Here is a 23,621-nt window from a genome sequence, read left to right as displayed (position 1 = left end):
CGCGGAAGTAACCATGTAGTCATATTTTTAATGAAGTTTTATTTATTGTTATGATTTGCAAAATATTATCGCCAACAATTTTGGAGACTAGCAAGGAATACTGACATAGTCCATTGAAAAAAACATCCACAGCGTTCACTAATTTCCACACAATACTTGCTTATATTACTTCCCCTAAGACTTCCCTTTTAAAATTAAAAATAAACTGGTTTTAAAATAAAATTTTTCATAATGGGCTTATACCACACTCAACAGGTACAACTGTACCTATCTTCACTGCTAGATGGCAGAAGGAGCAAGGCAATTTGCACTCTCTATGCAGTGTTTGGGTACAGAATGTGATGGTGGTGTTTTATCTAAAATGATAACATGTTCATAAAACACAAAATCGGATCATAAAATAAATAAACTTTATTCTTCATACATTAATGCAATACATTGTTAGTACAACCATGACATGAAATAACAATCAATGCCATAATCATGATAAAAATGTGTAAAAAAAACATAATAATATGACAATATACTGTCCAAAAGTCAAACAGAAGTTGGATTTTAAACCATTGTGTGAGATGCTATCGTGTCATATATGTTTTTTTTTAATGTTTTGGCTCCCATTATTTTCTTCATTAGCCGTCAATGAATCACGGAGCGATAACAATGTTGTTGGTATTTCCTTCCTCACCTTAAGATGCCTCATCCTCCCCATCTCAGCTGCTTGGTGTTTGTTTTCTCTTTCGGGGGGAGATAGCAACTCAGATATGATCATGGGAAATCCTGCTCCAAACCCTTTTCACCCATGACGGACACCATTTGTTTAAACGTTTAATGACACAACAGGGATACGCAGTGGCAATACAAGACGCTATAAAAGGCCTTGAGCTTTGCTTTTGTCTTTGCCGTTGAGCTTCTTGCTCCTTTTATGGTATAAAACCCTCCCCTCTGGTCTATTAGCAAGCCAGTCAGCTTCCTGTGTTTGTTTTCTGTACATCCATTTCAAAATGAGAGCTTCCACGTGGTTTGCAGCTTCTGCGGGGATTTCTAAAGTGTCTTTTACATGCATTAAATAATCATGTGTCAGGTGCACGGTAGATAAAAGCAGCCCGGAGAAGATGACAGAGTGTGTGAGGCGTCATCTTTAACAGTCTGCAGGAACCTGCAGAGAGACTTGAAATACTCATCAGCAATAAACACATCCCACAATCTATCATGAGTGTATGAGTAGCTAAATGTATGTTGACTTTAAAAAAATCTCACATCCCTGGACCAAAAAAGGGCAAAAGAAACACAGAGTGGAGACATGGAAGCAAGAGAGGCTCGCACAGGATGAATCTGAGACAACAAAACAAGCGACGCCCTTGACGTGTTTCCTTCAAAGAGACACGGATGACTGACTTGAAGCAATCGGGCGTCTCACCTGCTGGGTCATTTCCACCGTTTAAAGGACGAGAAAAGTGTGACACACATTCTTCTTTATCTTTGTCAGGCTGCTCTTTCACCCAAAAACAACCCCAAAAACTAAAATGCTTATTCTAATGTTATGAAGGCAAAAAAGTACATATGATATTTAATGAACTATGAGGTCGGTTTCTTTACCAAACCCATTCATTATCATAGTATGGCATAACATAACATTCAATTCCATGCTCTATCATTGTTAACATGTGCGATATGAGGTTCCTATTGTCCTCAAGTCCCAAGCAACCACCAAAAGAGTTTTGCTTTGATGCTTAACAAGAATAAAAAAGGAACATTAACATTACCGGGCTTCAGAGTGAGTCCTACAAATAAGTAATGATAAATCAGTCAAAACTAACTTAAAAAAACAGATACACAAAAACAGGAGAAAGAGCATTTAAATAAAAGTAAAGCTGTGCGCTGTGTAGATGCGAGTATCCCACCTCGGAAGCAAATCGGGACGTGTCGAACAGTATTTATACATGTACTATTTAGCCAGTAGGGGGTGCCATCCGAATCCATGCATATGCACAGTCAAGAACTGGAGACTAAGATGCAGTATTGAAGAAACATTCATTCATTTTCTACTGCTTTCTACTTGCGGGGGTGCTGGAGCCTATCCCAGCTGTCTTTGGTTTTGCTGCCACGTTATAAATAAAAGCTTGCCTGAAGCAAGAGGAGAGTTTCCTTCCTGAAATAACATTACAACTTCAGCTGTAAATTTTAACCAGTAGGGGGTGACACTGAAGTCATGCGTGCATCAGTGCCGCCGCCCCCACCTGGCAGAAAATGTCATAATTCTTTTGCTGATACTCCGATCCTCTGCAAATGGTGGCTGAGAGCACCACTCAGTACCTGACGTACATTGTCTGATCTCCAAATTTTCACCAAGTTTGTCCAAAAACAACAAGCCCTAATAATTTTAGCCCTAATAAGGCTCTCGTCCCTGCATCATATTTACACACGGGTTATACCAACAATTTCGCAGTGTGACCGGATGGGAGGAGAGAGAGGGAAGTGATCTCCCCGAGCTGAGATCACCGGTCTGCCTATGAAGGTAGTTGGCCAATGTCCCACCTGACCTTACCAGACAGAAGAAAAAAAAACACACACAAGCTGCATGGATCTCAGGACAATTATTTACAGAATCAACCCCCCCCCCAAAAAAGCACACACCGTATGTCCGCAGTCATGTTAAGTTATGCTATATCATGTCATACATCACGCTTCTTGTAGCCTAGCCTCTCATTGCATAACAGTTACAACTCGGTGAAATCAATTTCCACCAGCTATTTTTTTCACGACATTCTCACGGTGGGAAAGTTGGAGGGGAAAATATATTAGGAAAGGGACAGAGGTTGACTGATGGTTGTGTTGGAACGACTCAGAGACGTATGAATAACACAGGGAAGCTGATCCAGGGTGGAATTCCTCTTCTTTGATCAGCCTTCTCATGGACCTTGAACGCGTCATCTGTGCATCTGCAGGATGTCACAAACAGGAGTTGCGACTTCCTTCTTTTTTTTTCAGCTTGTATCAAGTATGGATGTCATTTACAGTATATGAGGTAACTATACCACATGGACACAACTCATACTTCATTTTCCTAACATAAAAAAAAAAACACTGGTTGATTATCAGCTAAAAGCCTGCAAAAAACAAATAATTTGTTCCCAACAATGTACAAAAATAATGTAAAAAAACAAATGCGACCTTAGAGGGAGATTAGATTCCGAACACCAAAATCTCTAAGCATATCAATTTGTTTGTATAGGAAGAAATGCTGCAAATGTTTGACAGACAGACTGTTGGAAAATACATGTCACGTCAATTGCGCATCTTAACAGAGTGAAATAGGAAATTTTGCATTATTATGAAATATCGTGGTTAGTGCGCAGACCTCACAGTTAGGAGACCAGGGTTCAATTCCACCCTTGGGCATCTCTGTGTGGAGTTTGCATGTTCTCCCCGTGCATGCGTGGGTTTTCTCCGGGTACTCCGGTTTCCTCCCACATTCCAAAAACATGCTAGGTTAATTGGCGACTCCAAATTGTCCATAGGTATGAATGTGAGTGTGAATGGTTGTTTGTCTATATGTGCCCTGTGATTGGCTGGCGACCAGTCTGGTGTACCCCGCCTCTCGCCCGAAGACAGCTGGGATAGGCTCCAGCACCCCCGCGACCCTCGTGAGGAAAAAGCGGTAGAAAATGAATGAATGAAAAATGAATGAATGAATGAATGAATGAAATACCGTCACAACAGTGGATTATTTGGTCAGTCGTCAACATAGCATCAATTGGTGGGACAGTAAACATTTCAAAATGTCTAGTCATATTTTCTCATTGTACTTTGCTTAAAATTACTGTTAAAATCTTGTCTGCTCCTAATCCTGTGCATCGTCACACTCTAACTTATTCACATATTCTGTATTGATTTATTCTTTATACAGTGTTTCATTGATGAAATACAACTTTATTGTTTCTATAATAAAATGGTAACATGGCGCCACATTAACCACAGGAAGTGAACGGACTGCTGAGATATGGAGAAGTGTAAAAAAGCTCAGCTTCATCCTACTCCTCTTCAGACATGCTGAAGTGTAAACATATGAAGTAACTTTGTTAAGCACGTTTGAAATAAACTATACTATTATCATATAGACTACGTTAAAGGCTCTTTACACCACAGAAAGATGTCAGTGGGACTAACCCCTCCCACTGTGTACAATCACCATGGTGAAGCAATGTTCACTTCTTGTCCTGTGTCCTTATCAAAGTGCCTCTTTGTCACATTCCTCGTTGTCGTGACAGCAGAAATTTTAATTTCTCTCCGACTCTCCCTCTGAGACCCCTCGCCGTGCAGCGCTGACTCAATCCAACCACCTCCCAACCAATACCCGGGCAGCAACCGGAGCAGGGACAATAGATGTCTCTCATGATGGGGCGGACTACTCCCCTCAAAAAAAGACTCCCTCAATGGCTCGGAAAGAATGACCCCTTTTCCGCTCCTTCCTTCCTTGTGAGCCGTGAACACGACACAGAACCATGGTGAGATAAACACCGGTCTTGTGAAGTCATCAATCACACGGGTGGGACAGTGTAGGATAGTGAAGACGTGAAAGAAGAACTAAACAGTTGAAGCTTCTGATGTCTCAATTTCATATTTACATGAACCTGACCTGCAAATACCGTGGAAAGTCATACCGTATGATTCAGAATTCACTCCAAATTGGCAGGAAAAAAAAGTCATGTATAAAATCAGCCTCTGAACTAAGCCTAATTTCACAGCATCAGAGTAACAACCTTTGATTTTTTTGTTAATGGACTACACTGCTGATGCAGCAACATGTCAAAAAGCATATCTTTGTCTTAAACTACACACTTTCTTGCACAGTTGTGCAGCGTTTTTCTGCCCTTGTTAGACCCAGTTTTTGCTGCTCTATGAAGGGAGTAGTTAACAGCATGGTAAGAGATTTTAGTTTTAGTTTAGATTTTTAGATGGCTTTTCTAATCATCTATTAGCCTTATAAAATGATGAACTTGGATTAGCAGCCATACCAGGAGATTGATGCAGAGGACTGACAGTTGTTGATAGTAGGCCTCTATGCAAAAATGGAGATCCTTCTTTGAAAATGTATTTGAATTGTTTGTGAAATGGATGAAAATGTTTGTAAAATGGAAAAAAATTGCTTGTGAAATGCATGAAAATTTGTTTTTCTTTGGAAAACAAAGACATTTGCAAGTGATCCCACACTTTTGAGCGGTACTGTATATGATGTTTAACAGGACACACTTTTTGCAGGAAATAGTCCATGAAGAAGAACATTCCCCTTGTCATATAGTAAAGTTCCTTAAAGTTCCTGATCTGAGATTTCTCGCCTTTATGTAAACAAAACTGTTTGTTTATATGCAGCTACTAATTTTCAGAAATGACCAAAATGATGTTTCAAGTGGTTCACTTGGATGAGTTCTCCTTTAACATGCTCTTGTTTGGCTCTTGCAGAGCCTGGGAACAGTGTGGAGGGCGGGGGGGCGTTTCCTGCTTCTGTTTTCCCCATTCATTCCCCCAACATAAACCCACTGCCCCACATATTCCCAAATGCCCTTTCCAGGATGTATCATATTAAATAAAAAGGGAGAAGGGGGACTCATTTTGTGCATCATCCTTAAGGAATTTTGAAGTGGCTTCTTGAAAAAGCATTTTTTCCCAAGTTATTTACATGCCACAGTCACATTACATGTGCCACGCCCCGAGTTACTCGCCAGCCCTTTGAGCAGCACTCATAATTTACTGACCTTGGCTGAACAATGCAGTTGTTTTGGGAAAGTGCTATCGCTTCAAACCATAAGTGCTGCGCTTCACTCCGGAGGAAATGAACGCATTGGCGCGCTGGTTTACACCCTTCATCGCACTTCTTCGCGTATACATTCTTTTAAAAACAAGGAAAACAACTTGTTTTCTACAGGTGTGATAGCATATTTGGCGTTGAATGGGCTGGCCCCCACATACATCTCGGACCGAGGGCCAGCTCCAACCTGTGGTGCCCAAGATGAGACTTAAGACCAGGGGAGACTGAGCCTTTTCTGTAGTCGACCCCAAGCTATGGAACTCTCTCCCCTCCCAAAGAAAAAAGTCCCCCACCATCGAAATCTTTAAGTCTTGTCTTAAGACCCGCTTTTATTCTCTGGCTTTTAACTCGGCGTGAGTCGTATGGTCCTGTGTCTTTTAGTTTATTCTTTTTGTCTTAATTGGTTTTATTGTTTTGTTTCTTGTTTTTAATATTTTACTGTCTTTCTTCTTATTTGATCTTTTAATTCCTGATTAAATTAAATTTGTAATTTTATTTATTTTGTTTTTATTTCTTTTTATTTTACTAGTCTGTGCAGCACTTTGGAAACTCTGTTTATAAAATGTACCACGAAAGGCAGGATTTATTAATTAACCTGTGTCTGAAATAACCTGTGTCCGTGAGAGAGTGACGGCGTGAAGTTTGAACTACAATGTGGTGAGGGACGACTGCATATGTACCGCTATGACAATAGTGGCGCTATACAGCTGCTCAGAAAGGATGTTGTGGTGGGTTTCCTATGCAACACAAAGCCCCGATTAACATGACATCACTGAGCTGAGGATGTCTTATCAGCCGGGGCCTCATATTTCCATCATAACACAAAAGGGCCATGCTGAATCTTTGCGAGCTCTTCCCCTCCGATAGTTTGATGAGGGAAAGAAAAACACACACAGTAGACCTCCACCTATTTGCAGTTCAGCGTTCGCTCTCCTGAATATTCATCAACTTCTTGATGCTACATTAAATTGTTTTACCAGTAACTTAAATGTCAACTAATTTGATGGTAGTATCATCGAGGGGAAATAAGAATGCAACTATGAGCTTTCTAGCAGGAAGATGCTAATAAGACGTTTTGTAGCTGTAGTTATTTCTTAATGTGTAACCTTCAATGTAAAATGTGTACGAAAAAGACTAATTACAGTGTTTAGTTGATGAAAAATAGGCTTTCCTAAGGATTTTCACAACATTTGGCAAATGTTCCCACAGGAAATAACCAAAAAAAAATTCCAGATACCAAAAAATATGACCCAAAATACATTTTATAGAGAATAATTATAGTTTTACATGCAGAAAACAATGCAAAATAATGCAAACTGACAAATGGATGGAACTTATTGTCGATGAGAACATCCCATAGCCACTGGTGACATCAAATTCAATAGTGTTTCTCATTTTCTTGATCAAATTTGCAACTGTATTTGGCCCCATGGTGGGTTATTTAGCAGTAATAAAAACTGCTTTGACAGTGAAACTCAATTTCGTGGAATGATACAGTACAGTTGTTATGTGCGATGTTGTTCAAAAACCGGGACAAAAATCTTGCCAAAAAATGAATCATACAAAAACTGGGTTTTACTTTTTTTGTAAATGACCACAACGTACTCCGACGGGCATCCTCAAATCTTTGAGTGTAGTGTGTGCTGAGGGTACTTGAGTGTAAGTTGATGAGACAAAGCGGGGATGACACGCATGCCACAATGGCCAGAGACTATTTTGGTGACTGCTATGACGATCCAGCGAATTTCAGCCATTTGTCCCCACCAATAGAGAGGGCGTTTATGCTCTCACATGTCTCATGAACTCTTTGCTGGGATGCCAACAAACCAAAACAACCTCAAACACTTGGAAAGGAGCGATAAAATGGCTTAAAATCGAATGAAATCTGTAAACATGAAAGGAAATATTCTAGTTTCCTGCGCTTGCTATAATGAAATTATGTGTATCCAGTGAATAACACACCTAATGTATCTCAGCAGGTACCGCTAAACAAAAACACCCACCTCCTCTAACAGTCCAGATGTGCCATCAGAAGCAGCTTTTATCGCCAGTGTGGACGCCTTGGTAGTTTTAACTTTGGCATCCATGTGGATGACTGCCAGTCCACTTGGCAGCCGCTTTTGTCAAACGGTGTTTTCCAGCACTGAAGGTTAGAGATCAGCAAGCATCACACATCTCACCATTCTTTCATCTGCTTCCAAATGCACCGACTGCCATGTTTCACACGGGATCGAATCATGTCAAAGTGGAACCACTTTAGTAACCAGAAAGGAAGGTTTTTGTGACTTGTGACCTCGTGCTCTTTTAGCTGTAAAACTGCCAAATATTTGATTTTTTGAGGGTAATGCTTGCACTAGTGTTTAAATCGGTAAAGGCAGAGCAATATCAGCAGTCAGCATGTTAATATACACTACTTTCTTCTTTAAAAAATCTCCGTAAAATGTTTCTCACAATATTATCACTCTATTTCCATATTCTAACTATATCCGAACCTAATTCTCTAAACCACTTCATTTTGTTTTGTTTGTCTCTCAAAATATTACTAATCTAAAAAGGAATATACAGTATTTTTTAAATGTTACATAAAAATTACTTTAAAATATTACTTTTATTTTATATTTACATGACTTTTCTGCTTTTAATATTTTTTTCCGATTGAAAAATGTTTTTCCAGCTATTTCAACTTTGTTTTTGTAACTATGACTTAACGCCCATAATATATTGACTTTGTTCTCATAGCATCATACTGTTTTCTTTGTTTGTTTTTCACATTAAAACTTTAAAAAATAATATTTCCACTCTATGTTACTAAAATTGCATTATTTTTATTCTCATAAAATTGCAACTTTTATTTCTTGTTGGAATTTTTTTTCTTTTAATATTTTGACTTTATTTTCCTAAAACTAGAGCTGATTTTTAAAAATTTTCCCATTATTATTATTCCTATTATCTTTTCATAAACATGACTTTATTCCCATAATATTTTGACTTTATTCTCCTAACATTATAACCATTTTCTGCAGCCTCATTTCCACATAGAAGAGTGAACATCTGTGAAATGATGCAACCTTAATGTGTTGCCTGTGCTGACACAATTAACACAAAAAATGATACTCACCTTTAGGGGACTGACAAGCACATATCTCTAAAGTTTGAGCAAGATTGGTTGAAAAACGTGATGGCTGTCAAGCAAAACATCTTGGCAGGGGTCACTGAGCATTTGAGGATATCTGTATTAAATGTATGCCAAAGTATTTAGAGCACAATCCATAGGGGGCACCGTAAATGTCATTTACAGTCAAGTGAAAAAAATACGACACCTCATGACTGCTCATGAAAGTTCACGGAGTAAGGTCCCTTACATAGTACATGTAATACATGTAATGTATACATTTCTGTAATATTCTAAAAATTAGTATCATTTGGTAATTTTGTACGCCAAGAATGACTTAAATAATAAACGATAAACCAAAGTATAGGACTGGTTAATAATAATCAATGCAACAGTCTGAGAATGCGTTTCATTAGGTAAAACTTAGTCATGAGTTATGTGCTCCATTACACTTTGGCAAAGTATTCCACCAATGCAAGCCAAAACCGTGTTCACTCAGACTGTTTACCTGCCAGGAGACCAGCAGAGAGAGAGAGAGAGAGCGGAGAGAGAGAGGCAAAAGAGCAAGAGGTCAGCATCATGTACTGTAAATGATATGATGTCTTCTGGCAGGTGTTTTAACATAGTTTGTACAGTGCCTCCGTCCAATTCACCCCCCCCCCTCATCTTGTGTCCATATTAAGCTCGGCGTCCCTGCACAGAGGGAGAGGGAATGGACCATGTGTGGATAAAGACAAATGGGAATAAACCTGTAGCACTGGGAGACAACAGGAGGCTTTGTTCTTAAGACTGGGCCTTTTCCCTCTCATTCCCTCAATTTTGGCAACGGTAGTACATCAACAATTAAACTCTGATGAAACTCTAACAGCGCCTGTACCTGCAAAAAAGTTCATGTTTACATTTGAAATGACATGATTTTGTTGATAAGGAAGAGACTCCAGCCACTAAATTAGGGGTGTCCAAACTTTTTTTGTCCAAATTTTTGAATTCTTTGCTACTTAAAAGAATTTTTGGTTTGTCAAAATATGAGGATTCTATTCTCGCAAAATTCCAACTTTTCTTCTTTTAATATTTTGGCTTTATTCTTGTAAAATACATGTTTTTTTTTATTTCTGTTGTTTTTTATTATCCAACTATTTCAAATGTGTTCTTGTATGCTGACATTATGACTTGATTCCCATAATATTTTGACATAATATTTGACTTAATATATTGTGTAACATTTGAACATTTTTCACAAACCTTGTTTTGTTTTTCACAATATTTTGAGTTAAAAAAATAACATATTCCTTTAACATTTAAACTATTATGTTTAAACATTAAAATATTACGTTATTCTCACGACTTTGATTATGACCTTTTCTCAATATTTTGACTTTATTTTCATCAAATTACTGTAGATTTTGTCATTTTTGCGGTTGATTCCCATAATATTTTGACTGTGTAACATTTGAACATTTTCCACAAACCTTGTTTTGTTTTTCACAATATTTTGAGTTAAAAAAATAACATAGTCCTTTAACATTTAAACTATTATGTTTAAACATTAAAATATTTACAATATAGATATATTATAATCCATCAAGGGCTGTTTTTGATATTTTTAGTAAAAATAATTCAATATGTTAAAAAGATATATATATTTCGATCCAATATAGTAACAAAAGCATGCTTTGACCCTGGTACTGGCAGTCTTCGCTACGCCACTGGTCCAGTAGTTCGTAATCAAATGGGCGGGGCTAATCAGTCAATCATTCATTTGCTTGAGGTATTTTTTGTTCTTTCCCCCTCCCCTACGTACATCATCCCTCCCTCCGTCCCATCTTCCTGGGGGAGCACTCCGTGCCCTCCTCCCACCTCTGTCTTTCTCGCTCTCACTCACACATCACCCGGACATATCTCCACATTACCGACCAACCAGCATGGACGCACGGGTGGCTGCCTCTCTGATCGCCGGACTTGTGGTCCTCCTTCACGGGTTAACGGGTGAGTGCGTCCGAAGACATCGCGGAGTTTGAGTTTTATTTTTTTTTTGACAACTTTTTAATCTGGCATTTCAAGACTTTGTTATTTGTGTTTGAGGTATTGTAGAGGCACATGCACACATAAAAGTGTGAAACTTCTTACACCAGCATGTAAGTAAGTAGTGCAGGTCCTGTGTAAACTACCCCAGACTCCCACATGTCCATCTCCTCTTTAGCATACATTCATTTTGTGTGAAAAATGTATCAAGTGCTGTGGTGACCTGGCTGTGTTTATGCAGAAGCAAACTGACTTGAACATTTTATAGAGTAGAGTCATTGAGTGGTTTTCTTTTATTACTATTTGAGAATAAAGATGCATGTGTTCACACTTGTGGTCCAGTACTCTGATCTGGACCAACAATGTATGGAAATAGATACTGTACGGTACCTGGACACACTTTAGTGCGCTTTGCATGGCATTGGTATTGCTTGGTAGCGTGATATATTGTCATGGGCAGTAAAGAACATAAAATAATCACCTGGTTGACAGATTACAGGCCATAACTTCAATATTCCAAACAAAAATGTTGTTTGCTGGGTTGAATACGCTGGTTATTTTTATATTCTCCTATTTCTACCAGATCTGATCTCAGGTAAAGTTTCTAAAGTGCACACAGAAATATAATTGTCATTTCTGTAAGCTTTTTGCAGTCGGCCAGCTTGCAGGTGAACTGGTGCACACCAGGATTTGGATGATTGGGTTTCTTTCACACTTGACCAAACAAATCATACTAGCAGAGTTCTTATTAACCAACAAAACAAACATGACAAATAGAAACGCACTTTTTAGGGAATTTTGCATGCACAATCCTTAAGCAAGACATGAACAAATTTCATTCTCTTTTCTGTGTGTTCTAAAGATATAAAAACAGCTAAAAGACACAAGTGCTAAGAATGCATGTCGTCAGAATGACCTATTCCGCTGATAAAGCCTTCTGAAATAAAACTCCAAAAGTCCAACAACGCTCCTTTTGCATATAACGTGACATGCACATTAACCAAGCTACAGCGGCATTGTTACTATTATTATTACACAGAAGAACTATTTTACTGGCGTAGTGACACCCTACCACACTGGCTAGCGACTAGCTAGCGACTAGCTTTACCACACACTCACTCAGAGTGCTCGGCTCACCATGCCTCAGGCTATTACCGAAAGGTAACGCTGCATATCGGAGCTGCTGTTGTGTTTGAGTTCGGAAAAGTTAATGCTCGGTGTAGCTATTTGTTTCAATTGTCGCGTTTTGGCATGTCGGTGTTGCGGTGCGACCCCAGGATGCAGAGATGACGGGAAGGTGCAGGTAGAAGCTTAGCTTTATATTCCAAAAGTGAAAACGAAGCAAAGAACAATGCACCAACAAAAGGCAGACGCACCCGGCTGAACTAAATACGACAATCAAATTACCAACAGGTGCGCGTAGAAGGGGAAGTAAAAGTGACGGGACACAGAACAGACCAACCCAGGAAATTCTACAAAATAAGAGCAGGAACTAAGGCTAAGAGGAAAACTAAGAGCTGTCACGAGGGGGTCAAGCCCAATCGTGAAATCAATGCACACGGGAAGTAATGTTTAAAAGGACTAAACTATGGCAAAATACTGTAAATATTACTTGCCATGAATATACCAGTACTACATGGTCATGGTATGGATATAAAACACCAAAACTTTGTTGGAGGTGTTTTAATAGTGGTCTTTGTAGGCGGCATAAGTGTGTCCCATTATGTGCATTAATGTGCTGTCTCTTTTTATCTGTTTTTATATCTTTAGAAAGACACGTCTCACATAAGGATTGTGGTTGACAATTGTAGTTTTCCTTTAAATGTAACCCATATTGTCTAAGTACAGTACACTGTGATGGTTGTGCACAGAGGTGTATGCTGTATAAAGTGGGCGCACTCCAGCTGGCTGCATGTATATTTAGCCATGCACAGAAGTCAACTTCTCTGCTTTCTGTCAGCTCTTGTCTGATCCAAGAGGGTCAGATAATCACACAACAGTGGAATAGAGTGGAAGAAGAGTTTAAAATCAGAAAATACGTAATTAGTGGAAGGGACGTGTGTCTATTCACTTAGAGGTGTGCTAAATGGCTGGTTTCTAGCAGCTCATTTACTTGTTTGCATGCCATCGACGCTCCAGAGGCCCCCGCCCATCCCAAACCCTTCCTCTCTTTGAGGTTTGACTTCCATCCTGCTCTCCACCTTTCCCTACCTCCTCCGCCTCCTCCATGTATTGTGTTTGTTCATCTCCTGCTTAAGGTCAGCCTGACCATTGTCCGTAGTCTCTTACAAGTACCAGTACATCATCAGCCCCCCTAACTGCACTTAGTAGTCCACTTCCTGGAGTCAACGTGCACATGCATGGAGTCCCTGAGAACACAGACTCATTCATTCACGTTTGACAAGAGTCATGTGTGATGCTGGATTTTCTATTATGTCATTGATGGAGGCATTTACAGTCTTTAATCAACTACAGAGAGTACTAGGCACTCATTTGGCATAAGCCAATTATTAGTACAAAAACATATTAGGAAATAATACTCCATATGAATATCAACTTTTTGGATTATTTATGATAATTGGTATACACTACCGCTCAAAAGTTTGGGATCACTTGCAAATTTCTTTGTTTTCCAAAGAAAAACAAAATTTCATGCACTTCACAAACATTTTTTTCCATTTCACAAACATTTTTAGCCATTTCACCAACAATTAAAAAATCAGATGATTTTCAAAGAAGGATCCTACTATCAACAACATGTCAGTCCTCTGCATCAATCTCCTGGTATGGCTGCTAATCCAAGTTCATAATTTTATAAGGCTAATAGATGATTAGAAAAGCCATCTAAAAATCTAAACTAAAACTAAAATCTCTTACCATGCTGTTAACTACTCCCTTCAGAGAGCAGCACAAACTGGGTCTAACAAGGACAGAAAAACGCTGCACAACTGTGCAAGAGAGTGTGTAGTTTAAGACAAAGATGCCACACAGAGATGTCCAATCCAGCTCTTCCCGATCTCCTGACTGTGTGGCCGGCATGCTAACCACTTGCCCACCGTACAGCCGTTTCAAAATATCACTTATAAAAACATTTTAATCAGATTAATCAGTGAATGATTAATCCCTATTGGAAATTTCAGGTATGCCCATTTTCACTACATTTCATCAACAGAAAGAGTTACCGCTATTTCGAACAGTATTGTAATAAAAAAACACAATATGGTAAGAATAACAAAACCAAGAGATACAGTACCACACTTTTATCCTTCATAATTACATTGGGCCATCATTTTATGTGGAAAATAGAAGATTGCTTAAATAAATGATTAGTTACTCACCTATGTTTAGTGGTGTTGACGTTCGGAGGGGCAGTGAATGCACCTCACGGTAGTGTGGTGGAGTCAAAGAAGTGTTGTTCCGAGGATGGATGGAGAAAAGTGTGTTCCAGTTGGAGATACAGTACATACAGTACATGATGTTGGAATTGATGTGTTAAGGTATGAATAAAGGTTTGTTTTGTTTGGTGCATTTTTGACACAAACTCCTTCTTCCATTCTGACTTTCAATCGCAATACTTTGGTCTAGATGGTTGTATTTAAAATCCTGCATTAAAATCTCAATATTTTCAATATGGATTCATATAAAATTTGACAAAAATTACAAATGTCATTGAAAGCTGTGGTGTGTTTAGGGGTTTTTGGACTCCCAATTGTTTGTCAGACAAAAGGAAAACGGTGACGCAGCCTCAAAAGCCTTGCTTATTTTATCCTTTCCGCTCAGACACTTTGCTGCTGTTGTGTGGGGAAACATTTGATTGTCGCCGTGGCGTCCACTCAGGCCTTTGACATGTGGACACAGCCGCTGTGTGGATGCCCACATAAGCTCCACGTCTTTTGTCTCCATCCTCAATGACATCAGAGGAAAGACGGCCCGGGGTGCTGAAGTACAGCAGTGACCCCCTTAATGAGGACATATTCACTTCCTGTGACATCAGCCATGGAATGGGGCCAAAGTGCAGCCACATCGGACCTGGCGCATCTAAAAGGTCACCGCTGTCTGCTCTTCGTACCCACAATAAACCGCTTTGTTCTGCGGCTGGAGCATGCAAAATGGAGGCTGGACAGATATGGCTGGAGGAGCAGCACAGCAGAGTCCTGGGAGTCCATAAATTTGGATTCCTCCACACAGTCCAGTTGGGGCTCTTTCACTTGTGACCCTTGTTGGGGATCTTTAGATGCTGTAGGAAGCACAAATCCACAGTACATTCAGGTCAAACTAATATTTTTAAATGCCAAAATGTACAGACTGGAATACTTGATGGTTTTCTGAACTATAAATGTAGTTAGAATGTTTTATTCCCGTGTTAAACAAAGACAAAGTTTCAGATAATGAGGTTTGCGCATTTGGAAGTGAGCCCTGAAAGAAGTTTGGGATGGCTCAAAACACTCAGTTTCAAAAGGCGTGGTAAAACTGCCCCTTTGTGATGTCACAGAAGGACAGACTTCCTTATATGGTTCATAGCTAGGAAGTACTCTGGGCGTGTGACCAATCACAGCGGAGTGGGCATGCCCAGAGGTGGGCTGTGGGTGGAATAAATTAAAACAGACTGTTTTGGCAGGAAGCAAAGTTTTCTGTGTGGGTTATTGTGTGTAGCTCCTCTATTAGAGTCCACAACTTAATACAAAGGGTCGAAAAATGAGTGTAATAGTTCCCCTTTAAACAAGAAGCGAATCAGGAACTGCTGAGACGTGAGAAGATTTGCTTCTTCCTACTCCTTTTCAGACATGTTGAATTGAGCAAGTGTACATGATGTTATTTCTTTCAGAGCTGCAACAATTAATCGATTAATCAATGATTAATCATTCATTCATTTTCTACCGCTTTTTCCTCACGAGGGTCGCGGGGGGTGCTGGAGCATATCCCAGCTGTCTTCGGGCGCGAGGCGGGGTACACCCTGGACTGGTGGCCAGCCAATCACAGGGCACATATAGACAAACAACCATTCACACTCACATTCATACCTATGGACAATTTGGAGTGGCCAATTAATCTTTTTGGAATGATTAATCAATTATCCAATTAATCAACAGCTATTTAGCTATTCAATTAATCATTTTTTGATTTAAAAATGTATATATCCTCTGATTTCAGCCTCTCAAATGTGAATACTTTTAATATCCTCAGTCATCCATGAAAGCAGACCTGTTATGTTGTCTTTCGAAGAAACATTTTGCGGCCTGGGGGCCATATGTGACCGGTGGCATGCATGTATTATATCCATCCAATTTGCCTGTGTTGCCTTTACTGCAAATTACCTTATTTGGACTACTGACTACTATGATCGCAGGCCGGGTGTTTTTTTTAGTGCTCCCTGTTACTTGGGCAGTTAGCAAAAATGTCATGGTAAAAAAGTAAGCCTTAAACTTTATGTTGTGGACACAACCTTACATTTTGTCCTATTGTAGCAAGCCGGTGTTCTTGTGTTCTGTTTTCTTTACTCTCAAAGATTAATGCCAGTCATGCCACATGCTAAATATAATACTGTTATAACGTTATTACTTGCAGGCATTTTAATCGCAGGATCGAGTCAGAGTCGTTTCAATCACGCCGCAAAGTGACTGATAAGTCAGACTTTCAAGCGTCATGGACACACCGTGTTTGTGTGTACAGTGTGTGTCTTTACTGACTGCGTTGACATGATCTCCTCTGCATACAGCTTCATCGGTCTCAGACTCTAAATCTTAGACTGAATCGCTGATCCACGGATCATTCTGACCTTTAAAGGGCATACATTTTAGGAATAGTGAAACATTATTCATAATCTGATCCTGCAAAGGAAGGAAGTAGAACTTCTGATATACGTATCTTCTATGGTGTGAAAACTACATGGACAACAGTCAATCCGGTACAACTCCTTAATCCTTCATCTTACAAAGACACTTATCATTGTATGAGTCCATCTGTGCTTTAAAGGGGACCTATTATGCTTTTTTTAAGAATTTTTAGATTTTTTTAGAATGTTGTTAGACTATGCCAAAGTTTCAGATAATGAGGTTTGTGCATTTGAAAGTGAGCCCTGAAAGAAGTTTGGGATGGCTCTAAACCCTTTGTTTTGGAGAGTTTTTCTAATACCGGCTCTTTGTGACATCACAGTGAGCCTTATGAGAATTGACATATCCAGGTAGAAACTGTACAAGCTGTTAGCTGTACAAGAGTGTTACTAATCAGGGGAGTGTGTGTGTGCCCGTAAGCAGGAAATACACCTGGAATAGGTGCAGATTTTGGAAGATCTAGAAAGTTTTCTGTATAGGTTATTATGTGTAGCTGCTCGACAGGAGTCCACAACTCAATACAAAGGGCCTAGTGTTTCCACTGCACAACAAAACATGGACTGTGGGCTGATACTGTACAGATACTTTGGGTGTCTATTTGTAGTTGTTCATATGCTTGTTCTTGTTGCATTGTACAGACTTGTGTCATTTTGCAGTTTTTAGAAGTAGGCCTTTCACCTCTCGGTAGTGGCGTGAAGAATTGCGTCACTACGGCAAAAAAATATTTCTTCAAGTTAGCTGCTACTATAACAATGTCTCTGTAGCTTGGTTCATATACAGGTCAGTTATGTACTATAAATACAACATTGTTGGTGTTTTTTGGAGATTTTTTTAGGGTTTGATAGTTAAAATAGCTGCGTCCCGTTGCAGAATTGCTAGCTCCCACATGCTAGCTGTTTTTGTCTCTTTAGAAAACACAGAAAGGAGAAAGACGTGTGGGCAAAAAAACGCAAAATGTGCTGTTTTCCTTTAAAGTAGAACATACTATATAGTACAACAAATGCTAACTAGTACAGTATAGCTACAGATGGCTAGATTATGGTATGGTTTATTTGTTTATTTGCTTAACAAGTTCCTTCATCATACGTATTGTACATACTCGTGTGCATTTCATCACAGCTGAAAAGGAGTAGGAAGAAGCAGACCTTCTCCATGTCTACTACTGTTGTTTGTATTTTTTCATGTCTGGGGTCTGAGCTCTAACAATCTGTCATATAAGACCAATATACTGACATGAAACAGACAACAGAGTTACTGTAACTGAAATGATCCTATAGTGTTGAAAGTAGGGAGCGTTCACATGCTGCAAGAGGCAAAAAGTGCGTGTTTGTGTTTGGCTGCCAGGTGTGTGCAGCTGTTGATCTCACCATGGAGATTTAAGTGGTCCGACATAGGCTAGGCGGCCTCTAATCCCCCATATACCAATGGAATTACGCTGTCTCTACATAAAAGTACTAGGTCAGTTCAAGTTTTAAGGCGCTGTGTGAATTCCAGTTGCAATACTGTGATGAATGCTTTGACATTAACATTAACATGAATACTTTAGGATTAACATTGCATTCTCTGCATCAGGGGCACGATGGGAAGTGCCCCACCTGCTCCAGCAGAAGGTGCTGTTTTTTCCCTTCCTTTTAAAATATGTGTTTTAATTTGAGTGTAGAGCAATAATTCAACTGAAAACTTAGTGTGTATGAATAAACGTCTCTCGTAGTTAGATTGTGGGGAATGTTTCTGGAAACGTGAAGTACGATTTTTGAAAATATTTACAATTGGACACATATGACATGAATTCATGGGAATTGTATTTTGTTGCTGTCCAATGAAAAATATGTATCTGCAATTTCATCATTTATAATGAATTTGTTTATTATACTGTGTATTTAATTTATTTAGGTACAAGCATAAATAGTTCAACAATATTTAACACTATTGTCTTGATTTTTGAATTTTTAAAAATAAAGTGACTCATTTTGATGAGGGTTCCTTGGAGCACATTTATTAGAAATGTAGCATAATTTCCGTCATATTTTGTCAAAGTATAAATATTATAAGAAGTGTTAAATGTTTATAATTTTATCGGCATTTAATTTAAAAAGAAAAACATTTTTTATTGTTATAATACTCTTAATTCCTATTTTCATATGTAATTTTATGTGAGGATATTAGTTTTCCTACATACAGTAAGTAAATGGGAAGTTTCTAAACATAATTATATGGCATGTTGAATAGAACAGTCCTGTTAGGCACAAAGCAAACTAAACCCAGTGACAACTTCCTTCCTCACACTGTAAAGCAAGTGTTTACATAAAGATGTCATTCAACAAGGTGAGAATTGTTCCACTTTTAGAAGTGTATGCTGCTCGGTGATGACAACAGTACAAAGTCTTGGCAGCAGCTGTGTCCACCAGAGTACTGCGTATTAGTATTGACCAGTACCATGATAATGGTGATAATGGACGCCATTCACCTCGATAGAAGGATCGGACAGTAAAAGGCTTGCAGCACTCAGGTGAACTACTACAGCACATCACAGCACTGGAGGCTCATATAGTCACTTATTTTGGAAAATAAAATTCTCAAAATTAGAGTAGTTGCAGTAACACAGCAGTATAGAAGTGAGGATACAAGCAAACGGGAATGAGTGCATGCCGACAAAACCACAACATGTCAAACCTTGGTTTTCCTACAGATATTAGATTACTGTCACACTGCATGGAGTCAGCCATGGCATGTCCGACATTCATTCATTCATTCATTCATTCCTCATGAGGGTCGCAGTGGGTGCTGGAGCCTATCCCAGCCGTCTTCGGCCGACATTCATTCATTTTCTACCGCTTTTCCTCACGAGGGTCACATGATCGAATGAAATTTCACCTCCCATTCAGTGTGGAAGCGGTAAGCTTTTGGCTTCTTTGTCATTCTTCCCGCTATGTTTTAAACCAGGGGTGGCCCGGGGGCCACATCCGGCCCGCAAAGTGTTTGAACACGGCCCGGCCGTTCTTTCCAAAGTATTTCATTTAAACCTAACATACAACCTGGTTTCATGGCTTGAACCAACCTTTTGATGGTTTAAGAAGCTGTTAATTTTGCTATTTGACGTGGTCTGCTGTTTACAAAGTCATTTATTCATTCATTTTCTAGCGCTTATCCTCACGAGGGTCGCGGGGGGTGCTGGAGCCTATCCCAGCTGTCTTCGGGCGAGCGGCGGGGTACACCCTGGGCTGGTTGTTTACAAAGTGCTCCTGAAAAAAGGGACACATAATAATAATAATAATTCCAGGTGGACTGTTACGTGTAAAATATGTAGTTTGGCCCCACGTCAATTTTGTTAAATCAATGCGGCCCTGCGAGTCAGAAATTTTGCCCACTCCTGTTTTAAACCCTTTGTTACGTTTACAATACAATAAATAAATGGGTGGCTAACTAGTTAGCTTGCTAGCTTGCTAATTTTTAAAGCCATGGCCGTCTCGTGTCCTGCAGTGTCCATAGCCTACAAATAATAGGAGTGTAATGGTGACTATAGGGGATTTATTTCATGTCTACAGGGCTCTAATAATGGTAAATATTGTATTTAGAAAGTCAGAAACCCGTTCACGCTCTGACTACGAATATATTCCATTTATTAATACTGAACCCTACTTTGCGGAAATTCAATTATTCACTTATTACGGGTGTGGAACCAATTAACCACGATAAACGAGGGATGACTATACATTCTATTTTACTCTATTTTGGTAGGTTTATAAGGACATAGGGCTTTTGGTGAGTTCTGTAAATAAAGGACTTTGAAGTAGATTTTGTGTGACTGCATTGAAGTTGTAGACTGTTGTGTTAGCTTTTTGCTAGGCAGTCATGACAAAAGTTATTGAAGGGGTTGATGCCAGAGTTCTCAAGTTGAACAGAATGTAATACTTTGACCTGAAACCATGCAGTGTCTATTTATTGCTACAGTTGACTTGCATTAGTGCTACTTTAACAGTGGCGGACCAGCTGTATGTTGTGCTAGCGTAACATGGTTGCTCATGTCACTGTTAGCCGTAGCACAAACATTCGGTGACTTGATTTAAACAGTACGATTATATTAGTCTTTTTTATCTACTTCCTGCCAAGTCACAGCAGATAAATGCCTGTTTTGTTTCATACTCGGATGTCTTTTGTGTCATTGTTAAATAGGATTTTTTTTAATGCTCCAGACTCACCCTGTCCTTCTGTTCCTTCTTGGTCTTTGTTGTTTCAGCCTCCTTTTAGTGAGGTCGCGGGTGACGGAGGTCACTGTAAAAGGACATTTCACAGGCTCTGCAGTCAAAACGAGTAACAACACAAAACAGGATGAAGGCTTTTTTTTGTGCGGCATCTGCAGATTCTTGCATGTTGAAATGAGCGTACCTTTCGAGACGGCTGGAAAAGCAGGATGTCTTGTGATGGCTTCAAAGGGTTGAAAGGTCACGTGTTCTCTGATGATGGTGACGTGTTGGCTAAAACAGAACCCTCAAATGTAATATTACCCCATTGACATGTGGTAGGCCAACATTAAATACACATAAAGCCAAATACATAGATCATTTAAATGAAGTTGAATGAATATATGAAATAATAAATACAATGGCTGAGTTGAGATTACGAAGGCAACTTTTACCGCAAACACTCAGCACTTTGTTTCATATTACAGCTCTGATGATTATGACTGGCCTCCTGGTGAGCTCCAAGTGTCTGATCGTCTCTTCTGTTGTCTGTCCTAATTGATAACTTGTTAAGTTAACAATAGCAGTTTTGTCCAAGTTACTTACTAGCTTCTCTATGTATATTTGTAAGCACTAAACAGTGTTTTTCATGAAAGAAGCTTTCAAATCATACAAATCCTCTGTAGTCACACTACACTACAAGGCACACTTTGACCTGTATAGCTCCCCTAGGGGTGAGGAGGAATAACAACCCATTAGCTAGCATAACTAACATACACATGCCAAAGAAGAACATCATAAAAAGTAAACACTGCATATAAAGTATATTTATTTGTATTTATACTGGAATGCTTTGAGTTGGGAGCTGCGAATAGGATATTGCCACTTCCCAGTAGCCTTGAATGCATTATTATTTCACATTAATATACACAATTAACAATGCTAAATGTTGTCATGCAGTCATTTTTACTTTTTTAAATGCAGAAAATGTTAAATATGATTGGACAACATTTATATTATGGTTCTTTGAGCATTGTTTCTGCAGGTTCCCCATTGGGTATCCGTTTGGAAACATTTCAATCAGCTTTTTGTTCCCAGTGTGAGTCAAAGGTCGCTTAGTTGCTCCCGAGGGAGATCCAGTTGTTCCTGCTTGTCATTTCACACTGACGCCAATGTCGAGTTGTGGTGGTGGGAGGGGGGGTCGTTCTACATGGGCGATGTTAGGATTTCAGAAAATGATGAACATTCCTGGACGCTGCATGGGGTGTGAAGTAGCAGATGGAGTTGGCATTCCCAGATGATGTTGGGGAACATGTGATATACAGTATAGCAGTAACGTCTGCCTGGAATTCTGAGCCCTATGAAAAAAGAAAAATACGTCGGACCCCCCACCCATTTTAATTTTTAAATAATTACCTATTTTTTGGGGCCCCTGCCAGTCAGAGGCCATTGGAATTTTCCTAATTTTCCCCTGCCCCAGGACAAAATCTATCAACATCGGAAACATTAAAACTCATCAGTTTGTAAGAAAGCAGATGTAAACGCTTATAGCCACCAGCGCCTGGAACGCTTCTACACCTGAATCACATGGCGGCACTGTTATTTTTTTTCATTCATCCTCACGAGGGTCGCGGGGGTGCTGGAGCCTATCCCAACATAACTCAAAACGGGCACCACTAATGTCATTTACATGCATAAAAAAACATAACAACTTTCAGCCTCAGACAAATGAGTGTGGGAAACATGTATCTGTTTTTAAAATACGTATATATGAATATATTAGTAATGTATAAATAATGCTACATATTTTAATGCAAATAAAAACATTAAATAAATAAATACAAACTAAAGAGAAATATATCAACATATAAAATTGAATAGATAATGGAATGATATAAATAGAATTTACATCAAAACAGAGTGCAGTAAAAGTAGGTCCACTGGAAGAAGTCAAGGCTGAGTTACTTTTATAGCGCATAAACACATGAATTCATTTGGTTTGTATTGACTATTGCGGTTAGCAGTCCCCAAAGCTGCAGGCAGTAGCTGACAGAACATCGACTACAGCAACAATAACACTGAAAGTGAAACGTAATCCAACACTACACTGCAAAATGGTCTGGATTTCCAGACTATGAGCAAAGAGAATGGTTGCACCTGTGTGACTGACATCATCCGGCGTGGCCTCGAGTCGTTTCATGCAAACCTTTTATTGCAGAGGCAAGGCATAGGCTTTAAAGTTGGAGAGTGCAGCCGTAAAAGTGACAGAAGTACAGTGGTTGTACATCTGTCAACTGGCAGTGAGTACAACCACCAGACCCATGAGTTAAATATGTATTTATATCTAATGCAAAGCAACAATTCATGTGTATACGTTTTTTTAAATCATTAATTTTTACCTGGGCGGTCGAGTGGTTAGCGCGCAGACCTCACAGCTAGGAGACCAGGGTTCAATTCCACCCTCGGCCATCTCTGTGTGGAGTTTGCATGTTCTCCCCGTGCATGTGTGGGTTTTCTCCGGGTACTCTGATTTCCTCCCACATTCCAAAAACATGCTAGGTTAATTGGCGACTCTAAATTGTCCATAGGTATGAATGTGAGTGTGAATGGTTGTTTGTCTATATGTGCCCTGTGATTGGCTGGCCACCAGTCCAGGGTGTACCCTGACT

The 23,621-nt window shown here is 39.4% G+C and overlaps 1 protein-coding gene across 3 annotated transcripts in view; it reads left to right on the top strand.

The window, feature by feature from the left end:
• The first annotated feature begins 10,761 nt into the window (after window positions 1-10,761).
• The window catches only part of mcamb (melanoma cell adhesion molecule b), a 41,857-nt gene continuing 28,997 nt past the window's right edge, over window positions 10,762-23,621 (top strand). For all 3 annotated transcript variants that reach the window (XM_058079899.2, XM_058079898.2, XM_058079897.2), the window contains exon 1: window positions 10,762-10,904. In XM_058079899.2, coding sequence (XP_057935882.2) covers window positions 10,841-10,904 — 64 coding nt within the window. In that variant the 5' untranslated portion in view covers window positions 10,762-10,840. The remainder of the gene's footprint in view (window positions 10,905-23,621) is intronic.

The sequence above is a fragment of the Doryrhamphus excisus genome, linkage group LG8 (genome assembly GCF_037039965.1).
Source record: "Doryrhamphus excisus strain RoL-2023G ecotype Guam linkage group LG8, RoL_Dexc_Guam_v1.1, whole genome shotgun sequence".
In the NCBI taxonomy this organism is placed as follows: domain Eukaryota; kingdom Metazoa; phylum Chordata; class Actinopteri; order Syngnathiformes; family Syngnathidae; genus Doryrhamphus; species Doryrhamphus excisus.
Note: the sequence above shows the minus strand (reverse complement) of the source record. Positions and strands in the feature narration are given on the sequence as shown.